The sequence below is a fragment of the Ahaetulla prasina genome, chromosome 10 (genome assembly GCF_028640845.1).
Source record: "Ahaetulla prasina isolate Xishuangbanna chromosome 10, ASM2864084v1, whole genome shotgun sequence".
Classification (NCBI taxonomy): Eukaryota; Metazoa; Chordata; class Lepidosauria; order Squamata; family Colubridae; genus Ahaetulla; species Ahaetulla prasina.
Window position 1 is genome coordinate 18,328,863 of NC_080548.1, and position 21,170 is coordinate 18,350,032.

Genomic DNA, 21,170 nt, shown 5'->3' on the forward strand with positions numbered 1-21,170 from the left:
GCAAACGGAGCAGCTCATCCACAGCAGGTGAGCCTGAGGAGGGTTTACTCCAAAGAACAGCTGATTGGAGTGACCCTCGCATCAGAAGATTGGAGAGGCGGAGGCAACAGAGGGAAGGGAGGGGCAGGCCTTAATGAGTGCTGAGTCATGGAGCCACACCCCATGGCCTATATAAAGGAGCTACTTTCTGGCAGTCTCTGAGTCAGGCAAAAGTCAAACTTATCTTGCTGAAGTCACTTACTGGTCTCCTGCCTGCTCTGAGGACTTTGCTAGGACTTTGGGCAGAGCTGCAGAGGCAAGCCTGATTCGGATTTCCCGGACCCAGCCGTCAGCGGAGGAGTGGGACACGACAGCCACATCCCTGCGAACTCTTTTGCCCCACCTGCCCCTTCTGCTACCCACAGCATCAACCATAGACCGCGAGTGCTTGCTCCTATGCCACAACGGCAGCCCACCCACTCTCGCCCCCGCAACCCACTCTCGCTACCGAGCGCCCGCAACACCAGCACCAGCATCGCTGCCCCAGGTCTTCCTCAGCAGGGCAGCCAGTAGTGGCAGAGAGGCCTCCATGCGCGGCAAGCAGAAGTCAGCGCACACGCTTCTGGTGGGAGCAGTGCAGTGGGGTGGGGCAGTCACGGAGGTCTACAACTTGCAGCTGGGCACGGGTCTCAGGCTGAGGCGTTGTGGGTGTTGCTATGCTGGTGCTGCCGCCGTCACCTGCAGAGGCCCCAGCCCGCCCCCTGCGGCCAGCCTCTGGCGACCATCACCATAGAGCAGTGGCTGCCCTGGCTGGGGTTTGGAAGCTGCAGAGGCAGAGTCTCTGGGGGAGAGAAAGAAAGACTTCTGCTGCTTCTGCTTTTGGCTGCATGCAAGGAAAGCAGCAGAAGTCTTTCTTTCTCTCCCCCAGACTCTGCCTCTGCAGCTTCCAAGTTTCTCTGCGGCCTGCCCTATCCCATCCCCCACTCCACCTGCCACCCCCAAATTGCACCCCACTGTTAGACGCAAGTCTTACCGGAGACTTGCAGCTCTGTTGCGTTCCTCACCATTGTGTCCAGGGAGTCAATCAAACTCTTCGAACTTGCAAGTTTTCTTTTACAACGTGTTTCCCTGGACACAACGGTGAGGAATGCGACGGTGTTGGAAAGGTAAGACGCGCATCCCGCTTCTCACCCACCTCACTTACCACCCCCAAATTGCATCCCTAAAGGGGGCAGGTGGCTAAGCAAAGGACAGGAGCTCTGTCATGCCTGGCGGGGGGAGAAGAGATGGCATCGAGAGCCACGTCTCGCTCAACGTGTCTCACTTCTCCCCTGCCCTACCTGCCAGAAATGAGTCTTTGTGAGACTTGTTGCGCCAGTGCCTCCACCTCATAGAGCAGGACTCTGCAAGGCTTGTTTTGTTGCACACATGAACAGCAGCACTGCTGTGAGGTTCGACATACCGGCGCAGCTGCGAATGGCAATATGCCACCTGTGCCGGTATAATGAAGCTTGCGGTGGTGCTGCAGTTCGTGCATGCAATGGCACAAGCCTTGCAAAGTCCTGCTCCACAAGGAAGCGGTGGCGGGACATGTCAGGGCAGCGGTGTCCAGCCGCTCGGCTGGCGTGAAGAACGGTAAGGGGAGGCGACGGCAGTGACAGGACATCCAGTCCAATGCTCGCTGCCTCCTGCACCCCCAAAATAATAAGGACACCCCCTTGATAATAAGGCCAAGCCCTTATTTGGGGGGGGGATCAAAAGAAAATAAGACCTTGTCTTATTTTCGGGGAAACATGGTAGCAAAGACTCTTCTTTTGTCCTCACAAGGGATGCACAACTCATCCCAAGCACCATTGTAAGAGTGGTATTGTTAGTCCTTGTCATAACCAAGATACAAATATGGTCGGTCCTCATTGACCACTTGTTCAATGACCATTCAAACTTACAATGACGCTAATCGAATAGCAGTTAGCAGTTACAACTGATCCTCATAGCACCCCCATGGTCATGTGATGGAGATCTGGGTATTGGCCAACTCACAATTATGCCATTGCAGTTTCTGGCTGTCATGTGATCATGATTTGTGACATTTCCCACTGGTTTAGGACTAGCAAAGTCAATGGGGAAACCGGCAGGTCACTGTTATGTGAAGTCCTCAGTTAGCAAGTTGTATGGTCCTCATTTGATGACAACTGGACTGTTGACACTAAAATAATGCAGTTGTGATTTTTTCAAGTATTAACATAATTAGGCAAAAACTCTATGTATCAAATTATTTTGTCTATTGAACTTTTGTTACTAACATGGAAACAAAAAGCAGTTGCTTCAGGCAGAAGTTGATTGAATGATGGTTGATGGCATAAAAATGGGAAATAGTCAAGGACATTGGCTGCTAAGGGGAGAAAAACAGAAGTGCTGGGATGATCGGGAGGCTCGTTCTTTACTGCTGAGACCATAGTAGAAAGTAACAGGTGCAGAGGCCAGTACATTGGCAGCAGGTGAGGGGAGGAGCACAAAGCTTTGAATAGCACAAAAATTGTTCAAGCATTGTCTATATTCATAAATGAATAACTAAATGTAAAACAGTCAGATTCTTTCATAATAAAAATGAACTAATTTGTTGTATGTAATATTCCATTACTTCAGAATATATAAGCCTGAAGGTAGCCCCTATTTCCAAAGTTTTGCTAAATAAGAAAGCTTTCACCAATCAGACCAAGTATCCTCTACAACCTAATCTGTTCTCTTGAGCTTCTTAGTTCTTCTATCAAGCACTTCCCCCTTTTAGCTAAGCCTAGAAAACTGGAAAGGGGGGTACTTTAAAATGTTTTGCCCAAAGCCCACAGTTAAAAAACTTAATAGAAATTGTGCTTACTGTATTTTATAAGGGAAAGCTATAGTCCTATGCAACCTTACACATGGGGAATTTAATGAGAAATTATCTTACTAAATCAATTAAGCCAAATCTGTAAATATTTTTTACAAATTGGAAAACAGACATTTTTTTGGGGGGGGGGGGAATGCAACAGTCACGCATGCTGCCCGAATGAAGAAAATCTCATTCAGATCTATACTTACCTTTAAAAAGCAGAGTGAATTATGATCATTAGTTATCTCACAGCTTCACAGCCTTGATGGATGTGAATGGCACTTATAAGTCAATAAAATAAAGATACAATTACGATAGTGCTCACTATTGAGTGGCAGTCATTTTATCTGAGCTGGAAATATATCCCTGGGTTTTAAATTAATAACATTAGAACATACATATATCTTTTAGATTAACATCAACTGAAGCACTCCCCAAGAGCAGATTCTTGGTGCTGGGTTCTAAATTTCGCTACAGTGGCCGGACACAAGCTCAGACCAGGCAAGCTAGTGCCCTGATAGATAGGCCTGCACCACAGTTTGAACGAACAGCAAGTAAACGTGCTTCTAGAAGCCTTGATGGTGGTGAGTATTCTCTTTTATTATAAGTTCCAGTTTAAGTTGGTTCTTTACAGATTCTACTGAGTTGGATTTCAGTAATATTTACCCTACATGTGTAGAAATTGATTTATTTAAAAATGGTATTGGATTCACATGGGAAGTTTGGAAAAAATGTGGAACTGAAAACTGGCACCTGATTCTTACCATGCCCTGGTTACCGCAACTCTGTTATTTTGCCACGTTCTGGGGATCATGAGGAAATAACTATGATCTCCTGTGTGACTCATTGTTTCTTCTGTTATTTAACATCAATGCCTCAGGAAAAGACTTTCCAAGTTGGTAACATAACATGAAGACAAACAATTTTAAAATGTTCATAAAAGTAGCTTTTAAATCTTCCTTAAACACTTAACAATGCTTCTTCTAATATAGCTAACAATTGTGAATTTTAAGAACCATTTCAAATTTGGAGATAATTTTAACTGAAGGCAGCTGAATATCAAATTGAAGAAATCAATAAAGCAGTTGTATCCATACTGAAATTTAGCAACTTCTTTTCTATATACAATGTTTTGTATATTCTTAACATGTGCAAAATTTCTTCAGCTAAACGTGGCTCTCAAAAAATTCAGTTCAAACTCGTAGAGGAGGAGAAGCAGGAGGATGTGGTGTTGGTTGGGGTTCCGGAATCAGAACCCGTGGAACAATTTCAGGAGAAGCCAGGTATCGCTGTGGGTAGCACTGATTCTCTCTCTGTCCCTGTCTCTGCGCTGCTTTTTCTATCCTTTTGTGAGCTGAGACATCTTACCTGATTCTGAAATGCTTCACATGTTCTGGGGTATATTTTTTCCTCTCAGGAAATTCCCCTCCCCCGACAATCTCATAAAGGAATAAAATGAGTTCTTCAATGATTGGAACACAAAGCCCCTCCTGTATATTAATACTTGGATTCTTGCATCAACAATAGAGCCACAAATCTCAGTTGCTTGAGAAAATAGTTTAGTTCTAAGGTGTCAGATCACTGAAGGAGAACCACTTTCCATATTCACTGTTGTAAAATAAAAAAAGATGCTTTGCAAAAGAGTTCTTCAATATCTGGCCAGTTGTATTCTTCGGTATGGATAGTATGCAACTGCTATGCTGGAAATGTCATTTATGCAGTCTTAAAGTTATATTCAAACTTAGGATATCTGGGTTTTTTTTGCTGTAGTTTAAGCATTTTTCATGAGGATTTCATCCTATTTTTAAAAACATTATGTCTATAATAGTATAATCTGGCTTGGAAAGCCTATACAAAGCAAGTTAGATTGCTTCTGACACACCTTTCGGAGCACATTTAAGGCACATTTCAGTCTAAATTCTGCTGCTTTCAGAGTGCTGTTTTATTTTGTCATTCTTCTTAGTGCTAAGACATATTTAGAACAATTTGCTAAATAGTTTATTTTAATATTCAGTTGAAATAGGATTATTCTTAGATATTTCCTGTTGTATAATTCAGCTTCTAATTAGATTTTTGAGAATAGAAGTATCAGTTTTTGTGTATACTTTGTGTATATTTTCATTTCATATTATAAGACTGAAGAAATTTAATGGGAGAACTGTATCCTTTTATAAACAAAGCAGGATACTGCATATATAAACACATCCCCCTTGTTCTTCTTGTGGGTTCAGGTAACAGAATGGTGACAAGTAGCAACCTTTAAAATTGTAACATGTTGTTAGAACAGTGATATTAAATTTGCATTCTATCGTTTGTACACAGTAGTACTAGTGAATCATTTATCAAGCTGGATAGAGAAAGCAAGTAGAATAATTAGGTTGTTTATATTTAGATCTAATCTAAAGACAGATTGCAAGCTCACTTCATATCTTTGAAGGAGTCACTTTTTTTTCTAGAGCTGAATGACTGCTCCAATAGAAAAAAATGTGGAGCAATGTGTCTGTGCATGTATTTGCATGCAAAAATAGTTGGGCACAGCTGAGTGAGCTTGGAAGAAGAGATAAAATTCTATTACAAGTTTGCTCCTAGTAATTCTCTTTTTATTTATTTTTATTTATTTATTTATTAATCACATTTATATACCGCCCTATCTCCCGAGGGACTCAGGGCGGTTCACAGGCAAGTAAAAGACATATAAATACACACTAAAACCACATTTAAAAAACTTATTCTACAAAGCCGAATTAAAAAGCAATATAAATAATAAAAACCCATTTAAAACCAATATAAATTTAAAAACTAATCCAGTCCTGTGCAAATGAATAAGTGTGTTTTAAGCTCGCGACGAAAGGTTTGGAGGTCCGGAAGTTGACGGAGTCCTGGGGGAAGTTCGTTCCAGAGGGTGGGAGCCCCCACAGAGAAGGCCCTTCCCCTGGGTGTCGCCAGACGGCACTGCCTAGCTGACGGCACCCTGAGGAGTCCCTCTCTGTGAGACCGCACGGGTCGGTGAGAGGTATTCGGTAGCAGTAGGCGGTCCCGTAAATAGCCCGGCCCTATGCCATGGAGCGCTTTAAAGATGGTCACCAAAACCTTGAAGCGCACCCGGAAGGCCACAGGTAGCCAGTGCAGTCTGCGCAGGATAGGTGTCACACGGGAGCCACGAGGGGCTCCCTCTATCACCCGCGCAGCCGCATTCTGGACTAACTGAAGCCTCCGGATGCCCCTCAAGGGGAGCCCCATGTAGAGAGCATTGCAGTAATCCAGACGAGACGTCACGAGGGCGTGAGTGACCGTGCATAAGGCATCCCGGTCTAGAAAGGGGCGCAACTGGCGCACCAGGCGAACCTGGTGGAAAGCTCTCCTGGAGATGGCCGCCAAATGATCTTCAAAAGACAGCCGTTCATCCAGGAGGACGCCTAAGTTGCGCACCCTCTCCATCGGGGCCAATGACTCGCCCCCAACAGTCAGCCGTGGACTCAGCTGACTGTACCGGGATGCCGGCATCCACAGCCACTCTGTCTTGGAGGGATTGAGCTTGAGCCTGTTTCTCCCCATCCAGACCCGTACGGCTTCCAAACACTGGGACAGCACTTCGATAGCTTCGTTGGGGTGGCCCGGTGTGGAAAAGTACAGCTGGGTGTCATCAGCGTACAGCTGGTACCTCACACCGAAGCCACTGATGATCTCACCCAGCGGCTTCATATAGATGTTGAACAGAAGGGGCGAGAGAATCGACCCCTGCGGCACCCCACAAGTGAGGCGCCTCGGGGCCGACCTCTGCCCCCCTGTCAACACCGTCTGCGACCGGTCGGAGAGATAGGAGGAGAACCACCGATAAACGGTGCCTCCCACTCCCAATCCCTCCAACCGGCGCAGCAGGATACCATGGTCGATGGTATCAAAAGCCGCTGAGAGGTCTAATAGGACCAGGGCAGAGGAACATCCCCTATCCCTGGCCCTCCAGAGATCATCCACCAACGCGACCAAAGCCGTCTCAGTGCTGTAACCGGGCCGGAAACCGGACTGGAACGGGTCTAGATAGACAGTTTCATCCAGGTGCAGGGGAAACTGATATGCCACCATACTCTCTACAACCTTCGCCGCGAAGCGAAGGTTGGAGACCGGACGATAATTACCTAAAACAGCCGGGTCCAGGGAAGGCTTCTTGAGGAGGGGCCTCACCACCGCCTCTTTCAAGGCGGCCGGAAAGACTCCCTCCAACAAGGAAGCGCTCGTAATCGCCTGGAGCCAGCCTCGTGTCACCTCCTGAGTGGCCAGCACCAACCAGGAGGGGCACGGGTCCAGTAAACACGTGGTGGCATTCAACCTACCCAACAACCTGTCCATGTCCTCGGGAGTCACAGGGTCAAACTCATCCCAGACAATATCACCAAGACCACCCTCAGACGCCCCATCTGAATCACCGCAATTTTGGTCCAGACCGTCCCGAAGCTGAACGATTTTATCGTATAGATAACCGTTAAACTCCTCAGCACGTCCCTGCAACGGGTCATCCCGCTCCCCCTGGTGAAGGAGGGAACGGGTCACCCGAAACAGGGCGGCTGGGCGGTTATCTGCCGACGCAATGAGGGAGGAGACGTAGCAACGCCTCGCTTCCCTCAGTGCCACTAGGTAGGTCCTAGTATAGGACCTAACTAGTGTCCGATCAGCTTCTGAACGGCTAGACCTCCAAGAACTCTCTAGGCGTCTTCTCCGGCGTTTCATCCCCCTCAGCTCCTCGGAGAACCAAGGAGCCGGTTGGGATCTACGCCGGGTCAGAGGCCGCAGAGGCACGACACGGTCTAAAGCCCCAGCCGCAGCCCGTTCCCAGGCTGCGGCTAGTTCCTCTGCCGTGCCGTGAGCCAGACCCTCAGGAAATGGCCCAAGCTCCGTCCGGAACCTCTCCGGGTCCATCAGGCGCCTGGGACGGAACCAACGTAGCGGTTCCGTCTCCCTGCGGTGTTGGGTAGCGGTCAGAAAGTCCAGGCGAAGGAGAGAGTGATCTGACCATGACAAAGGTTCTGTGACTACATCTCTCAAGTCCAGATCCTTCAACCACTGACCAGAGATAAAAATCAGGTCCAGTGTGCCTCCCCCGATGTGAGTGGGGCCATCCACTACTTGAGTCAGGTCCAAGGCCGTCATGGAAGCCATGAACTCCCGAGCCACTGTTGATGACGAGCCGGCAGATGGCAAGTTAAAGTCCCCCATGACTAAAAGTCTGGGGGTCTCCACTGCCACCCCAGCAAGCACCTCCAGGAGCTCGGGCAGGGCAGCTGTCACGCAGCAAGGAGCCAGGTACGCGACTAGCAAGCCCATCTGACACCTATGACCCCATCTCACAAAGAGGGATTCACATCCGGCAATCTGAGGTACAGTGGTCTCCCTCGGCTCTAGACTCTCTTTAATAACAACCGCCACCCCCCCACCCCTACCCTGGGCCCTCGGCTGATGAAATGCACGGAAGCCCGGTGGGCACATTTCGACCAGGGGCACGCCCCCTTCGGTGCCCAACCAGGTCTCCGTAACGCCTATAAGATCCGCGGCGCCCCCCTGAATAAGATCATGTATTAGGGGGGCCTTATTGGCCACGGACCGTGCGTTGCATAACATAAGACGAAGGCCCAGGCTCTGAGGGTCTTGACCATCCGGGGAACGGGAGAAGTCAGAGGGATCGGGGCACGCGATCGCCTGCAAACATCGAGCGCGTGTCCCCCTAAACCGATACGATCCCCCCTTCCACCATATCTGCCCCTCCCACTTACCGTGCAAATAGAACCACCCTCACAAAAAGGAATACATTCCCCCCCCATAACCTCCGAACCCGTTAAATAATCGCCACGAGCATGCGCAGTAACTGGTTTCCCTCCCGACGGGCTACCCCCAACACCCGCCCTAACCCTCCCACCCCTTAAAAATGCCCTATCTAAAAAACCCCAAAGGCTCTTTCTTTTCGCATGCCACCTCTGTGGGTCCCAAGACCCGTCATTGAGGCCGGCCCTTGGTAAGAAGGCGGGCCGTTCCTGCGAGGCGGGGGCACCTCGCAGTTGCAAGAGTTCATAAGAAGAATAGCGCATAACAATAGAAGATCATATCGGCGAAAAGGATGGTCCATCTCCAAGTGGCAAAGATGATGACAATTAGATGATAATTCCAAATGATGATAAGACTTGGATAAAAAGGCAAGGCCTAAAAAGATGACTCAAAGCAATAGTCCAGAATAGTCCAGAATGCTGGTAGTCCCAATAAGGGCAGACAAGAATATTAAACACAGTACAGTCCAGATGATAGTCTGTAGGAAGTCTGAAGGAAGCATCCTGGCATAGGGAGTGGGGAGGATGTCCCAATCGTAAACAAAGAATTTTTAATTCTTTGAAGTTTTTAAAAAGCATTCATAACTTTTATAGCTATGCATGTTCTTGACATAAGTATAATAAAAGAAGAGGAGAAAGAAGAAAAATCAGTTGTACAGGATCTAGAGCCAAAATCGCTATTACTTGAAACAATTCAGGAAGAGTCAGGTATCGCAGTAACAATTTCTTATATTTTGTGACTAATATATTTTCCTTAGTGACTAATATTCATTCTTTCTGATTTATCTAATAAATCAGTAGACTTATTATAACAGTACTTACCAATAGTATGGCTCAAAATAGTACGAAAATGGGTAGACTTTAATACTTAATGTATTTATCTGATAGCCTTGAAATTGTGAAAGAGGGGCTCTAAAGTTAAAGTTGCTCTAAAAGAGTTTATATATGGTTTAGTCCAATTTTGATAGTATGCGTGTTTTCCACTGTTTTCCTCCTCTCTGGAACATTGCCAGTGTGAATGAGCATGAACTAGGTGTGGTAGCATGGAATAGATCCATACTGAGGGAAAGGAAGTGAAGTACATGTAATCTTCCACTTACACCATTTGTTTAGTGAAATGTTCAAAGTTAGGGGTCCTTGTGCTTTCTGAGCTTGGTTGTTTTCTTGCAGGTGTTTCATTCAGTGCACTGATGATGTTACCTAGTTTAGTTAATGAAACATCTGCAAGAAAACAAGCAAACTCAGAGAGTACCAAGGACTCCTCATGTCAACCCTGAGCTACAAATATTCTCCTTTATTGTTCCAAGTTATAATGGCACTGAAACAAGTGATTTATGACCGTTTTCACACTTATAATCTTTGCAGCAACTCTGTGGTCTGATGATCAAAATTTGGACATTTAGTAATTGGCATCTACTTATGACTATTGTAATGTCCTGTGGTCATGGGATCACCTTTTGTGACCTAGCAAGCAAAATCAATGGGGAAGCCAGTTTCACTTAACAACCAAGTTACTAACTTAACAGTGATTCAGTTAAAACCTGTGGCAAGAAAGGTTGTAAAAAGGGGGCAAAACTCAGTTATTGCTTAACAAACTTTGGGCTCAGTTGTGGTCCTAAGTTGAGGAGTACCTATATATATGTTTGGGAATTAGGAGGACTTTAATAGTGCCAGTTCAGCATTAAAGAACCAAAACAAGATATGGAAAAGATAGTATCAAAGATAATTTTTTTAGCTTGAGTAAATGTCATTTGATGTTGATCAAGTACAGTATTACTTGATTGATGAAATGTGAACTTCAATTTTAAATTAGATTTTGAAAATGTCAAACTCGAGGCAATATAATTTTTTGGATAACATTTTGAATAGTAATGAGTATGAAATAAATTAATATAGATGTAACATGAAGTACTGCTGCTGCTCATTTTTTTGCTTAGTTTTCTTAGGACCCAGTTTGATTGTATTGTTGCATCTGAAAGGTGATCTGTTCTCACAACACAGGATATAATTGTGAAAATTGCTTTTAAAAAAGCCAGTATTACAATCGGGCCACTCTTTGAAACAAAAATACTAATTTATTTAGTTTAATCTTTATAGTAAGGATTCTATGTCTGTCAGTAACTCAAGTGGTCTTGTTTTGCATTTATTGCTATGATTAACAGCAGTAATTAGGTGATGATATATTGCCTGTGATAATTATTTGCACCAGTTACTTACTTTGTACAGTGACTCTTGAAATAAGTTTTTTTACGTACTGTATTGTTTACTAACATTAAATGTGTGGCTCTTGGTGGTATTAAATGTTTTCTTTAACATTTTTCTTCATGCATTATTAAAAATAAATTCTGCTTTAGAAATGGCAATCGCTTTGCATATCTTTATTTTGCAGTGTTGTGGCTTTCTTCTTGATTCTGTTCTGTACTATAACTGAAGATGTATCTATTTTTGCTTAGCAGTAGCAGTGGTTACACCTGATAGAAGCCCACGGCCTACATCTGCACCAGCTATTGCTCAGAGCCATGTTACTGAGCCAACTGTACCAGCTGCATCTGTCAGCAAAGAACCAGCAGTTCTTAAAACTGAAAAGGAAACAGTAAAAAAAGAAGTAAAACTTGAAGGAACTTTGCAAGATAAAGCCAAAGCAGAACCAGCTGAAGGATTTCAGGTATGATGGTCCACCATTTTTATCGTTATTGATAAGAAGGTTTTGTTTGTTTTAGAATAAGATAAGCGATTGATCCCACTCACAGTTAAATCACTTGCATAGGCAGCCTGGAAAAGTAATTACCACTTATTCTGGTTTTGTCCTCAGACTAAAGGTGAGAGGGCAAATTACATTGATTTCCAAGCACTGCTTTCAGTAAGAAAGTATCAAGCCAAACATTCTTCAGGGTTGCCTTCTAACGAAGTAATTTGGATTGTGTTGATCAGTGTAGTTCCTAAACTTCGCTTTCCAATAGGTTTTTTTTTCTTTCATTTTGAGATCTTAAAACCATACTAACTTGTAGCCATTTATTTTTTTCACACATCATCTCTAGCTGCAATTAGAGACAGTTTCACCTACCTTTTGGATCTTCTTTGAAACTATATTCAACTTACATGTTAACTTTCTTACAAAGCTACTATACTCATTCACTGCACTTTTTGGAATTTGAAGGAATTCTGAGGAAGTCTATCAGATTGACACTATAAGTGGCAAATTGGATTGCTTGAACAGTCATTTGTATTTTAATCATCAATGATGAATGAAATGTATTACTCAAAAATAGTTGCTTATAAATTTCCTCTTTCTGTATTTTCACAGAGTTACTTTTACTTATTCAGTGGATTAAATTTTGTCTTTATATTTTATTACAGAGAGAGAGGGGGGGGACTTTGTCCTGATAATATTTATTTATTTATTTATTTATTTATTTATTTATTTATTTATTTATTTATTTATTTATTTATTTAGTAGATTTAGTAGATTTAGTAGATTTAGTTGATTGATTTAGTTGATTTAGAATAACAGTGTTGGAAGGGACCTTGGAAGGGACCTAGTCCAATCCCCTGTTTAGACAGGAAACCCTATACCACTTCAGACAAATGGTTATCCAACATCATCTTAAAACTTCCAGTATTGGAGCATTCACAACTTCTGGAGGCAAGTTGTTCCACTGATTAATTGTTCTAAATGTCAGGAAATTTCTCCTTAGTTGTAAGTTGCTTCTCTCCTTGATTAGTTTCCACCCGTTGCTTCTTGTCTTGCCCTCAGATGCTTTAGAAAATAGCTTGACTCCCTCTTCTTTGTGGCAGCCCCTAAGATATCGGAACACTGCTATCATGTCTCCCCTAGTCCTTCTTTTCATTAGACTAGACATAGTTTAATGGTTCCTGCAACTGTTCTTCATATGTTTTAGCCTCCAGTCCCCTAACCATCTTTGTTGCTCTTCTCTGCACTATTTCTAGAATCTCAACATCTTTTTTACATCGTGATAACCAAAACTGGATGCAGTATTCCAAGTATGGCCTTACCAAGGCAATATAAAGTGGTATTAACAGTTCATGTGATCTTGATTTATCCCTCTGTTTATGCAGCCCAAAACTGTGTTGGTTTTTTTGGCAGCTGCTGCACACTGCTGGGTCATATTTAAATGGTTGTCCACTAGGACTCCAAGATCCCACTCACAGTTACTACTATTGAGAAAGGTACCACATATACTGTACCTGTGCATTTTATTTTTCTTGTCTAAGAACCTTACTTTTTTCACCATTGAATTTCATTTTGTTAGATAGCTCCCAATGTTCAAGTCTGTCAAGGTCCTTCTGTATCTTAAGCCTATCTTCTGGAGTGTTAGCTATTCCTACCAGCTTGGCATCATCTGCAAATTTGATGAGTTTCCCATCTATCCCCTCATCCAAATCATTGATGAAGATGTTGAAGAGTACTGGGCCTAAAACAGAGCCTTGGGATACTCCACTGCATACTTCTCTCCATGTAGATGCAGTTCCATTGAGGACTACACGTTGAGTGCTGTTGGTCAGCCAGTTACAAATCCATCTGGTGGTGGTGCTGTCTAACCCACATTTTTCTACTTTATCTATTACTAGGTTATGGTCTACTTTGTCAAATGCCTTACTGAAATCCAAGTAAATTATATGAACAACATTCCTCTGGTCCACTAATTTTATCACTTTGCAAAGAATGCAATGAGATTAGTCTGGCATGATCTGTTTTTGACAAACCCATGTCGGCTTTCGGTTATTACTTTGTCTGCTTCTTGGTGTTCGCTGATTCGTTGCTTGATTATCTTTTCCAGAATCTTCCCTGGTATTGCGGTCAGGCTGATAGGTCTCTAGTTTCCTGGATCTATTTTTTTTTTTTACTTTTTTGAAGATGGAAACTACATCAGCTCTTTTCCAGTCCTCTGGCAGTTCCCCAGTGCTCTAGGATCTTTGAAAGATATAGTTCAGTGTTCTGAGATCTCGTTTGCCAGTTCCTTCAGAACTTTGGGGTATAATCCATCTGGTCCTTTATTTATTTATTTATTTATTTGATTGATTGATTGATTGATTGATTATGTGTGCCAACTCCAAAAGAATCCAAATGTTTAAAACGTCAATACAGGGCTTAAACATATTCCTTCAAAAGTATGGCTCAGCTGCAGTTAGTTAATTCTTGTCATTGATGCAAGTGAATTCAAAGTTTGGAATGGGGCTACTTAATAATGATTATTAAGATAGATTTCTTTGTCATGCAGTGTGTCAGTAATAGGAATCAATAGGACAGGATAAATATTTAAGTTCTGATGCTGAGCTAGAAGACATTTTCCAACTAATATGCATTTAACTTTCAATAACACTATAAAGAACTTACTTGAGAGTCTCTTCAAGAGAAAATCTAAAAGTTGTGTACATCATGCATTGTGTTTTGCCCTAAATATGTGAAATGAGACATTATTTTAGATCTATTATCTTTCAACTGGGATCTAAATGAACAATATTATATACATTGTTATTGTGCTAGTAATGTTTTATTATCTTGCTCTGTATCTTAACTTACTTTTGATGGCTTTTTCATTGTGCCCTGAAATTCCTTACAGATAAATGACAGTAATTGGTATTGGATGCCTGTGGTTTTCTCTTTCTTCAAATTCTATTCCTCAGACTTTGAGAAAAAAATAGAAAAACCTATTTATAATCCAGACTTTGGCATGAAAATGTCTAAAACAATATATTAAAATTTAATTTTGGTTAAATAAACTTATTCTTTGTTTTACTGCAGTTAAATCCCATATTCTTATATTTAAAAATGCACCCGATTGGTTTCAGCGGGATTTACTGACAATGAATGGGTATAGTTCAGTTCAGCTAATGTCATATTATAATACCGTATTAAAGTTGACAGTTGAAATATAGTCTGCCATTGCTTATTATCAGTACTGAGCAATATGTTAACATTTTAATGTTGGTTTAAAACCTTGGACTGTTTAAAAATGAAAAAAAAAAGTGGGCCCTGTCTCCTATATTTAATAGCTGCATAATTGATAATTCACCCAATTCAAACATTGAACTTGCAAGCATCTTTAAGAAACTTGTAACAAAAATGTCTGGCTAAGTCCTTTTTTTCTGCATATTGATACTCTTGATATAATCAGTGTATGATTATATCACCTTATAAGAATTGCCAAGGCCATATGTGTAAGAACAAAGAAATCCAGAATTAATAGAATTACCCTGCTGGGACCTTTTTCCTTCATCCTTTCCTCACTTCTATTAGACACGTTGTATAAACAGTTTGGTTTAAAACTCTTTTTTTTGTGTCCTGTAGCTCAAATGTATTGCCTCTGTTTATCTTATGCACTAAGTTTTTTGGATTTCTTTTTTCTGACTAGTGCCTTCTTGGCTGCTTATGCTCTGATACCTAGTTTCTCATTCAGTTGATGTTCTACTGATTCTTGATTCCTTGTTCCACACCTGCTACCCTGCCCTGTGCTTGTTCTTTGCCAGACTTTCACGTTGGTCAAACCAGCACAGTTCCTTCTCAAGCAAAGTTCTCTGTAAGGAATGGATTGCAATCTAATCGATTTCCTGAATTACTGCTCCAAAGTATCACTCCAATTCATTTAGAACATTCATTGCAACAAGGATCAAGTTAAATACAATGTAGAGATTTTCTCACACTTCTTGTGATTTTTAGAAGCTCATCACAGCCAGAAATAACAAGAAGAGAAAAGTTGGAAGAGACCTTTTGAAGTGTACAGCTGTATAACATGTTTTAAGCCTCTTTACATATTTATACTTAGAATACAATTGTTTTGAAGAATTCAAAATGCTGAATAAAATAACATCAACTATATGGAACTAACAAACTCTCATTATAAAGTATGGTGTTTGTTTATGTCTTCATAAGAATGCATGTTAATTAATGCATGTTTACACAATGCTTCAAAAACAAATTGTAGTTTTTGAAGCAATGCTATCTCTAAAACTTTACTAACAAAAAATGTTTTTGCCGCTTTATTTTTTAACGTAGGTGGGGAAAATGCATATAAAAATGTCAATACCCAGCACAAATGGCGACCAAAATCAGGTTTGTCTGGTTAGGTTGCTTTGCTTTCTTTAAAAAGAAAAAGGGGGAAAAAGGCTAAATCAAATCAAAATAAATGAACCCATTTTTTTTTGTCTTTTTTTAAAAAACTATCATAAAACAGCAGCGTGCAGAAAAAGAGGAAGACCCGATAAGAATGAGGAAGGTTAGCTGTTTTTTTTTCCACTTCCATCAAAACAAAATTATATCACTCATGCATATGCAACTTATTTAAAAAGACAATATTTTGGTTTCTTCCTGTGCTTTTATCAGTTGATACTTGTTTGTAAATAAACAAAATTAATCAGAATTAGCCAAAGAATTAGTAAAAGTTTCCTTCTTTATACTTCTCATTTCCTAATTATTTTGCAAAAAACTTTCTATGAGGAGTCAACAATTCAGGAAGTAAAAAACAAGTATTACTGCAATAGAAAAGGCAAATAGATGTATTTAAATTTTGAAATATGTATTAATAAATACTAGTTTCAAAAATGTTTTTATGTACACTAGAGAGCCAGGAAGACATTTCCAGTGTTCTGCATAGCTATATTCTAATTTTTTACTCTTTTTTGGAAATACTGTGTCTCTGTGGAACAACAGCTTGCAGAATGATGGAGCCATGATAACTGTCTTTTTAAAAAGAACCCATTACATTTTTTCATCATTCATGAGCAGGACCATACACATTCCTCATATCCTCTACATGATCTTATAATTCCATACACTATACCCCATTCACAAATCATTGCTCTATGAATGTTAGTTTAACCTTTTTCGTTTTCCAATCTGCAAATACCTGCAAGAACAACCTTTTTAATTTTTGTGTGTGTGTTTTTTTTTGTTTTGTTTTTCCCCCCTTTCTTTCACAGAAAAGATCAAAGAGACTAGATGGTGAAAACATTTATATAAGACATAGCAATTTAATGTTGGAGGTTTGTATGACTTTGAAGCTTCTTTCAGTTGCATTTGCCTGGACCTCTACATTCTTTGCTAATCTCTTTTCGCCTCTGCTGTAGCATTTGTGTTTTTGGGGTGAGGTGTGTGCGCATGCTCTTTGCATGACTTCGTTAGAAATAGGCTTTTGCATGTCACAATAAACATGACATTATGCAATCATTTTTCTTATCTGTTTACATTGTTTTCTTGTTATCTGAAAATATGTGATTGGGATCATTCTTCACAAATGTATTTCTAAATCTTAGCAATTCATTACACGATTATCTATGCACAACAGTCTCCAAGCATGCAATTATGTGACTGACACAAATGAGCAAGGTTGTATTTTGTGATGCCATTCTGTAGGCTAGAATCCCAGAATAGTTATATAAAATTGAGTTCAATCAGAGTAGCAGACTTTTGCCTTGATCTTCAAAGCCTTTTCTTTTAAGCTTCTCAGGTTGTCTTAATGACCACTCATTCAGCAAATGTTTCAACTTATGCTGGATCTTGAATGAGTGGTACTTACGACTGGTCCTCATACTACGATGCTCACTGAGTATTTTTTGCCATATCCTACTTATGGGTAGCATGTCGTAAACCATCTCTACTTTTATCAGTGCTGTTGATATCAAATGATTATATTTGATAGAATGATACAATGGTTATATATCTTTATAGAAGGGGAAGGAGAAAACTAAGCTTGTCCATAGTTAAAAAGTTCATGTAGTTGTTTCTTCCATCTCAAATGTGGCCAGTTTCTTAACAGCATTCAAACAGAATAATTCCTCCCCTTTAAACTTCCCAATAAATTTGAAGGGAAGAAGTGGAATGTCATCACTTCATTCCTGATGTGTGAGATCATTTATTTTATTCAAGCTGAATAGACTTGATATTTCTTGTTATTCTAAGTGATAATTTTCAGTTTCTTTGGTTACATATATGAGATTGGCAGCCTTGACTGCATTTTTCCCTCACTTGAGTTTGAATATACTGAACATTCCAATCATATATTACTGATACAGGAGAACGTGTGCTTCTTATACTGATTCTGTTTTTGTGTGTTTATTATCTTTTAATCACAATTTCAGAAATAGAATAGGAGATTCTTGTGCAGTGTCAATATTTTTTTAATGTACTAATTACTTTTTGAATTTTGTGCTATATAGCTTTGAGTTTGCTACAATGCAGAGTTGGGGCAAAATTAAAATGGTGTAATCCAGTCAACATAGTTATCTGGCAAGAGGCAGTGAATATTTCCTCTATATCATTTTAATTACTCTATAAGTCAGCTTTTTAATTTCTTATCTACTCTTGGTAGTTTTTTAAAATCCAATGCACTTACCTTTTTTGTAGTAATTTTATCTCCTGTTACCATATCAGTTCTAGAATAAATATATAGCCCAATGCCACTTTCTAATTTGTTTCACATGTTTAGTTTGACCCCTAACTATATTGTTGCAGGTATTCACAGACCATCGGTAATAACAGCAAGATCACTCAGATAGATTGTAATAATTGCTTGCTATTCTTTTGCTTTCCTTTTTTTATTCATGAAGCATTAGGGTTGTTCCCATCTAATTCTAATAAACAGAAAATTTTGGTCCAAAGAAGCCCATCATAAAGTCAAACAATTTTCAAACAATAAGATGAGATAAGAAAAGAATTTAAAAGTGCGCTAGATACAATTAAACTTTGGTATATCTTTCAATTATTTTAAGATTGCAATATTCATCTAATATTTAAACTGCCACATTGTTCTTTAAACCAGTAGTATAATTGAAGTAACCTACAGTAATCCACGACTTACAACCATTTATTTAATGACCATTTGAAGTTATAAGCGTGGAAAAAAGTGACATGACAATTTTTCACACTCCTGTGATCATGTGATCAAAATTTAGATGCTTGGCAACTGGAATTTAGTTATTATAGTTGAGGTGTCCTGGGGGAAGTGATTGCTTTTTGCGAACTTCTGACGAAGTCACTGGGGAGGCCATTCACTTAACAGCCATGTTCCTAACTTAACAACTGTAGTGATTCACTTAATAACAGTGGCAAGAAAGGTCATAAAATGGGGCAAAACTCATTTAACAATTGTCTTCTTAATTGAAATTTTGATCTCAATTGTCATAATCTATACACTTTATCAGAAAATCTTTTGATTTCTTAATATTGCAGTAAAGGCAGGATGACTTTTTCTTTTTATATAATATTTTTGGAAAGTCTCATGTTTTAACAAATAGTTTGTTTTAACGCAGACAAGTTTTTTTTTACCAGATATAGTAAAATAAAATATTTATATGAAAATATAGAATGAATAATGCTCCTATCCAATAAAAATTTAAAAATTAGCTGAGTTATTACTTTTAAAAAGGTTACATATACAGTATAAATGAGATATAGCTCTTCTTTGGACTATGCTGCACAATTATTCTTAAATTGAGCCTTGAGTTTGATTTTGAAATAGAGAAAACTGAAAATACAAAGATTTTTCAAAACCTGAAAATGTGTGCAATTCAATTTTGTTGTACAAGGCAAAGATTTTCCTTGTTTGGGAGAACAAAAGGTCAAATAAAAAAGAGACTAATTATTACAGTGCAAAGCTGTAGATTCAATATGTACCCTCTGAAGATACATTTGTCAACCTGAGGAATGGCAGCATCAGGATAGAAAGGCTTCCTTGAACAGTGCAGGCTATGTCCAATCCTTGTAATAAAGTCACTGGCTAAACATTTTGTGATTAAATATCTTTTCCCAAACATGCATATACGTATCCATAGACAAACCTTTCCCGCAGATCAATGAGCATATGAATGATAAGCTTCTGAGGTGTGCATACTAATAAAAAACATTAACCTTCTAATCTGAGTTCTGAAATGGTATTGTCCAAATGAAATTTTCTTATGTATTAAAGGTAAATCAAGTTACTAATGAAGTCATGTTATCTTGGATAATGGTAACCAAAATAATTGGTTGGCTTTTGTTCTTTTTTTGCTCACTAAAATTATTTTCCCACCAGTGAATTTTATACACTAGTCAATTATGTCTGCTTAATTCAGCAATCTCATTCGTTTTTTTCCCTACCAAGGATTAGGATTAGGAATGATTAACCTTTGTGGATTTTGGTAACACCATAATTAGAAAGGTACATATACCACACCAATCAGTTATGTCTGCAGCTGGTAAAAGCTTTTTGGATATAAGATTAACAGCAGGCAAAAAAGGGCCAAATTGAGTTCCATATTGTATGCTCAGAAAGAAGTATCATCAAGCTTAATAAAATTTACGACTTGTGAATATAGGATTGAAACTTTAAAGAGGCTACAAGTTTCAGATTTGATTTCCAAAAAGATGCTTTGGAATGTGGAGGCATAAATATAACTCCCTTTTGCAAGTGCTGAAAATAACCACATATTTTCTATGATTGTGTAGCAATTCTGGAAGATAGCCACACTGTCCCAGGAAAAGAAGCATCTCCTTTAAGCATTTTCATGTAGACCAGTAGTGGGTTTCAAAATTTTTTACTACTAGTTCTGTGGGTGTAGCTTGGTGGGCATGGCATGGCTTGGTGGGCGTGGCAGGGAAAAAAATACTGTAAAACTCCATTCCCACCCCACTCCAGGGGAAGGTTACTGCAAAATCCCAATTTCTTCCTGATCAGCTGGGACTTGGGAGGCCGAGAATAGATGGGGGCAGGGCCAGTCAGAATTTTTACTACCTGTTCTCCGAACTACTCAAAATTTCTGCTACCAGTTCTCCAGAACTGGTTAGAACCTGCTGAAACCTACCTCTGATGTAGACACTACTTGATTCACTCTGGCATGTTCTGAAGCACCTTCTTGGAATCAATTCCAAAGTACTGAATTCTAGATTCAGTTTCTAGAGTTCTAGATTCTAAAAGTATCTGCTGAGTGTTGGAAATGTTTAATAGGTAACTGTTCCAAAGTTAGGGAATTTGAAAAGATTGCCACTCCTGAAATAATAATTGGGATTTTATTTTTGTTAGTCTAGTTGAAAAAAACAACGTTGCAAATAATGTTGAGCTTTATTTGGGATAACCTGCACTAACTAGTACATTTTATCTCTCTGAGGGGAAAAAAAAAGAATTGACTAATTTTCTGCAGCATCAAGGGGAGCTTAGATTCGCTTCAGTAAAACTTTCTGTGGTTTGTGTTGGATTTTTTTTCCTAAAATGATAGGATCTAGATAAAACCCAAGAAGAAATAAAGAAGCATCATGCTAACATCAGTGAACTGAAGAAAAACTTCATGGAATCAGTTCCTGAGCCACGGCCAAGTGAATGGGACAAACGCCTCTCTACTCATTCTCCGTTCAGAACGCTTAACATCAATGGACAGATTCCCACAGGAGTAGAAGGAGTGAGTCACTTTATGAAGTACTGATGATTTATTTGGCTTTGATCTTCTAAATAAGACCACTTTTAATTCTCTAGAAATTGGAATTCCCCTTTGGGGAGAAAGACATAAACAAAAGGTTAAGC

The 21,170-nt window shown here is 40.1% G+C and overlaps 1 protein-coding gene across 25 annotated transcripts in view; it reads left to right on the forward strand.

Moving 5' to 3' along the window:
* The window catches only part of EPB41 (erythrocyte membrane protein band 4.1), a 129,095-nt gene that overhangs the window by 81,785 nt on the left and 26,140 nt on the right, over positions 1–21,170 (forward strand). For 8 of the 25 annotated variants that reach the window (XR_009156561.1, XM_058195276.1, XM_058195268.1 and 5 more), the window contains 6 exons: positions 3,260–3,432; positions 4,015–4,131; positions 11,115–11,326; positions 15,855–15,896; positions 16,600–16,662; positions 20,869–21,048. Coding sequence is in view for 24 of the 25 variants with exons in the window: in XM_058195276.1 (XP_058051259.1) it covers positions 3,260–3,432; positions 4,015–4,131; positions 11,115–11,326; positions 15,855–15,896; positions 16,600–16,662; positions 20,869–21,048 (787 nt within the window). In the remaining variant the exon portion in view is untranslated. The remainder of the gene's footprint in view (positions 1–3,259; positions 3,433–4,014; positions 4,132–11,114; positions 11,327–15,854; positions 15,897–16,599; positions 16,663–20,868; positions 21,049–21,170) is intronic. The other 17 variants (XM_058195271.1, XM_058195287.1, XM_058195265.1 and 14 more) reach the window with 12 other exon arrangements.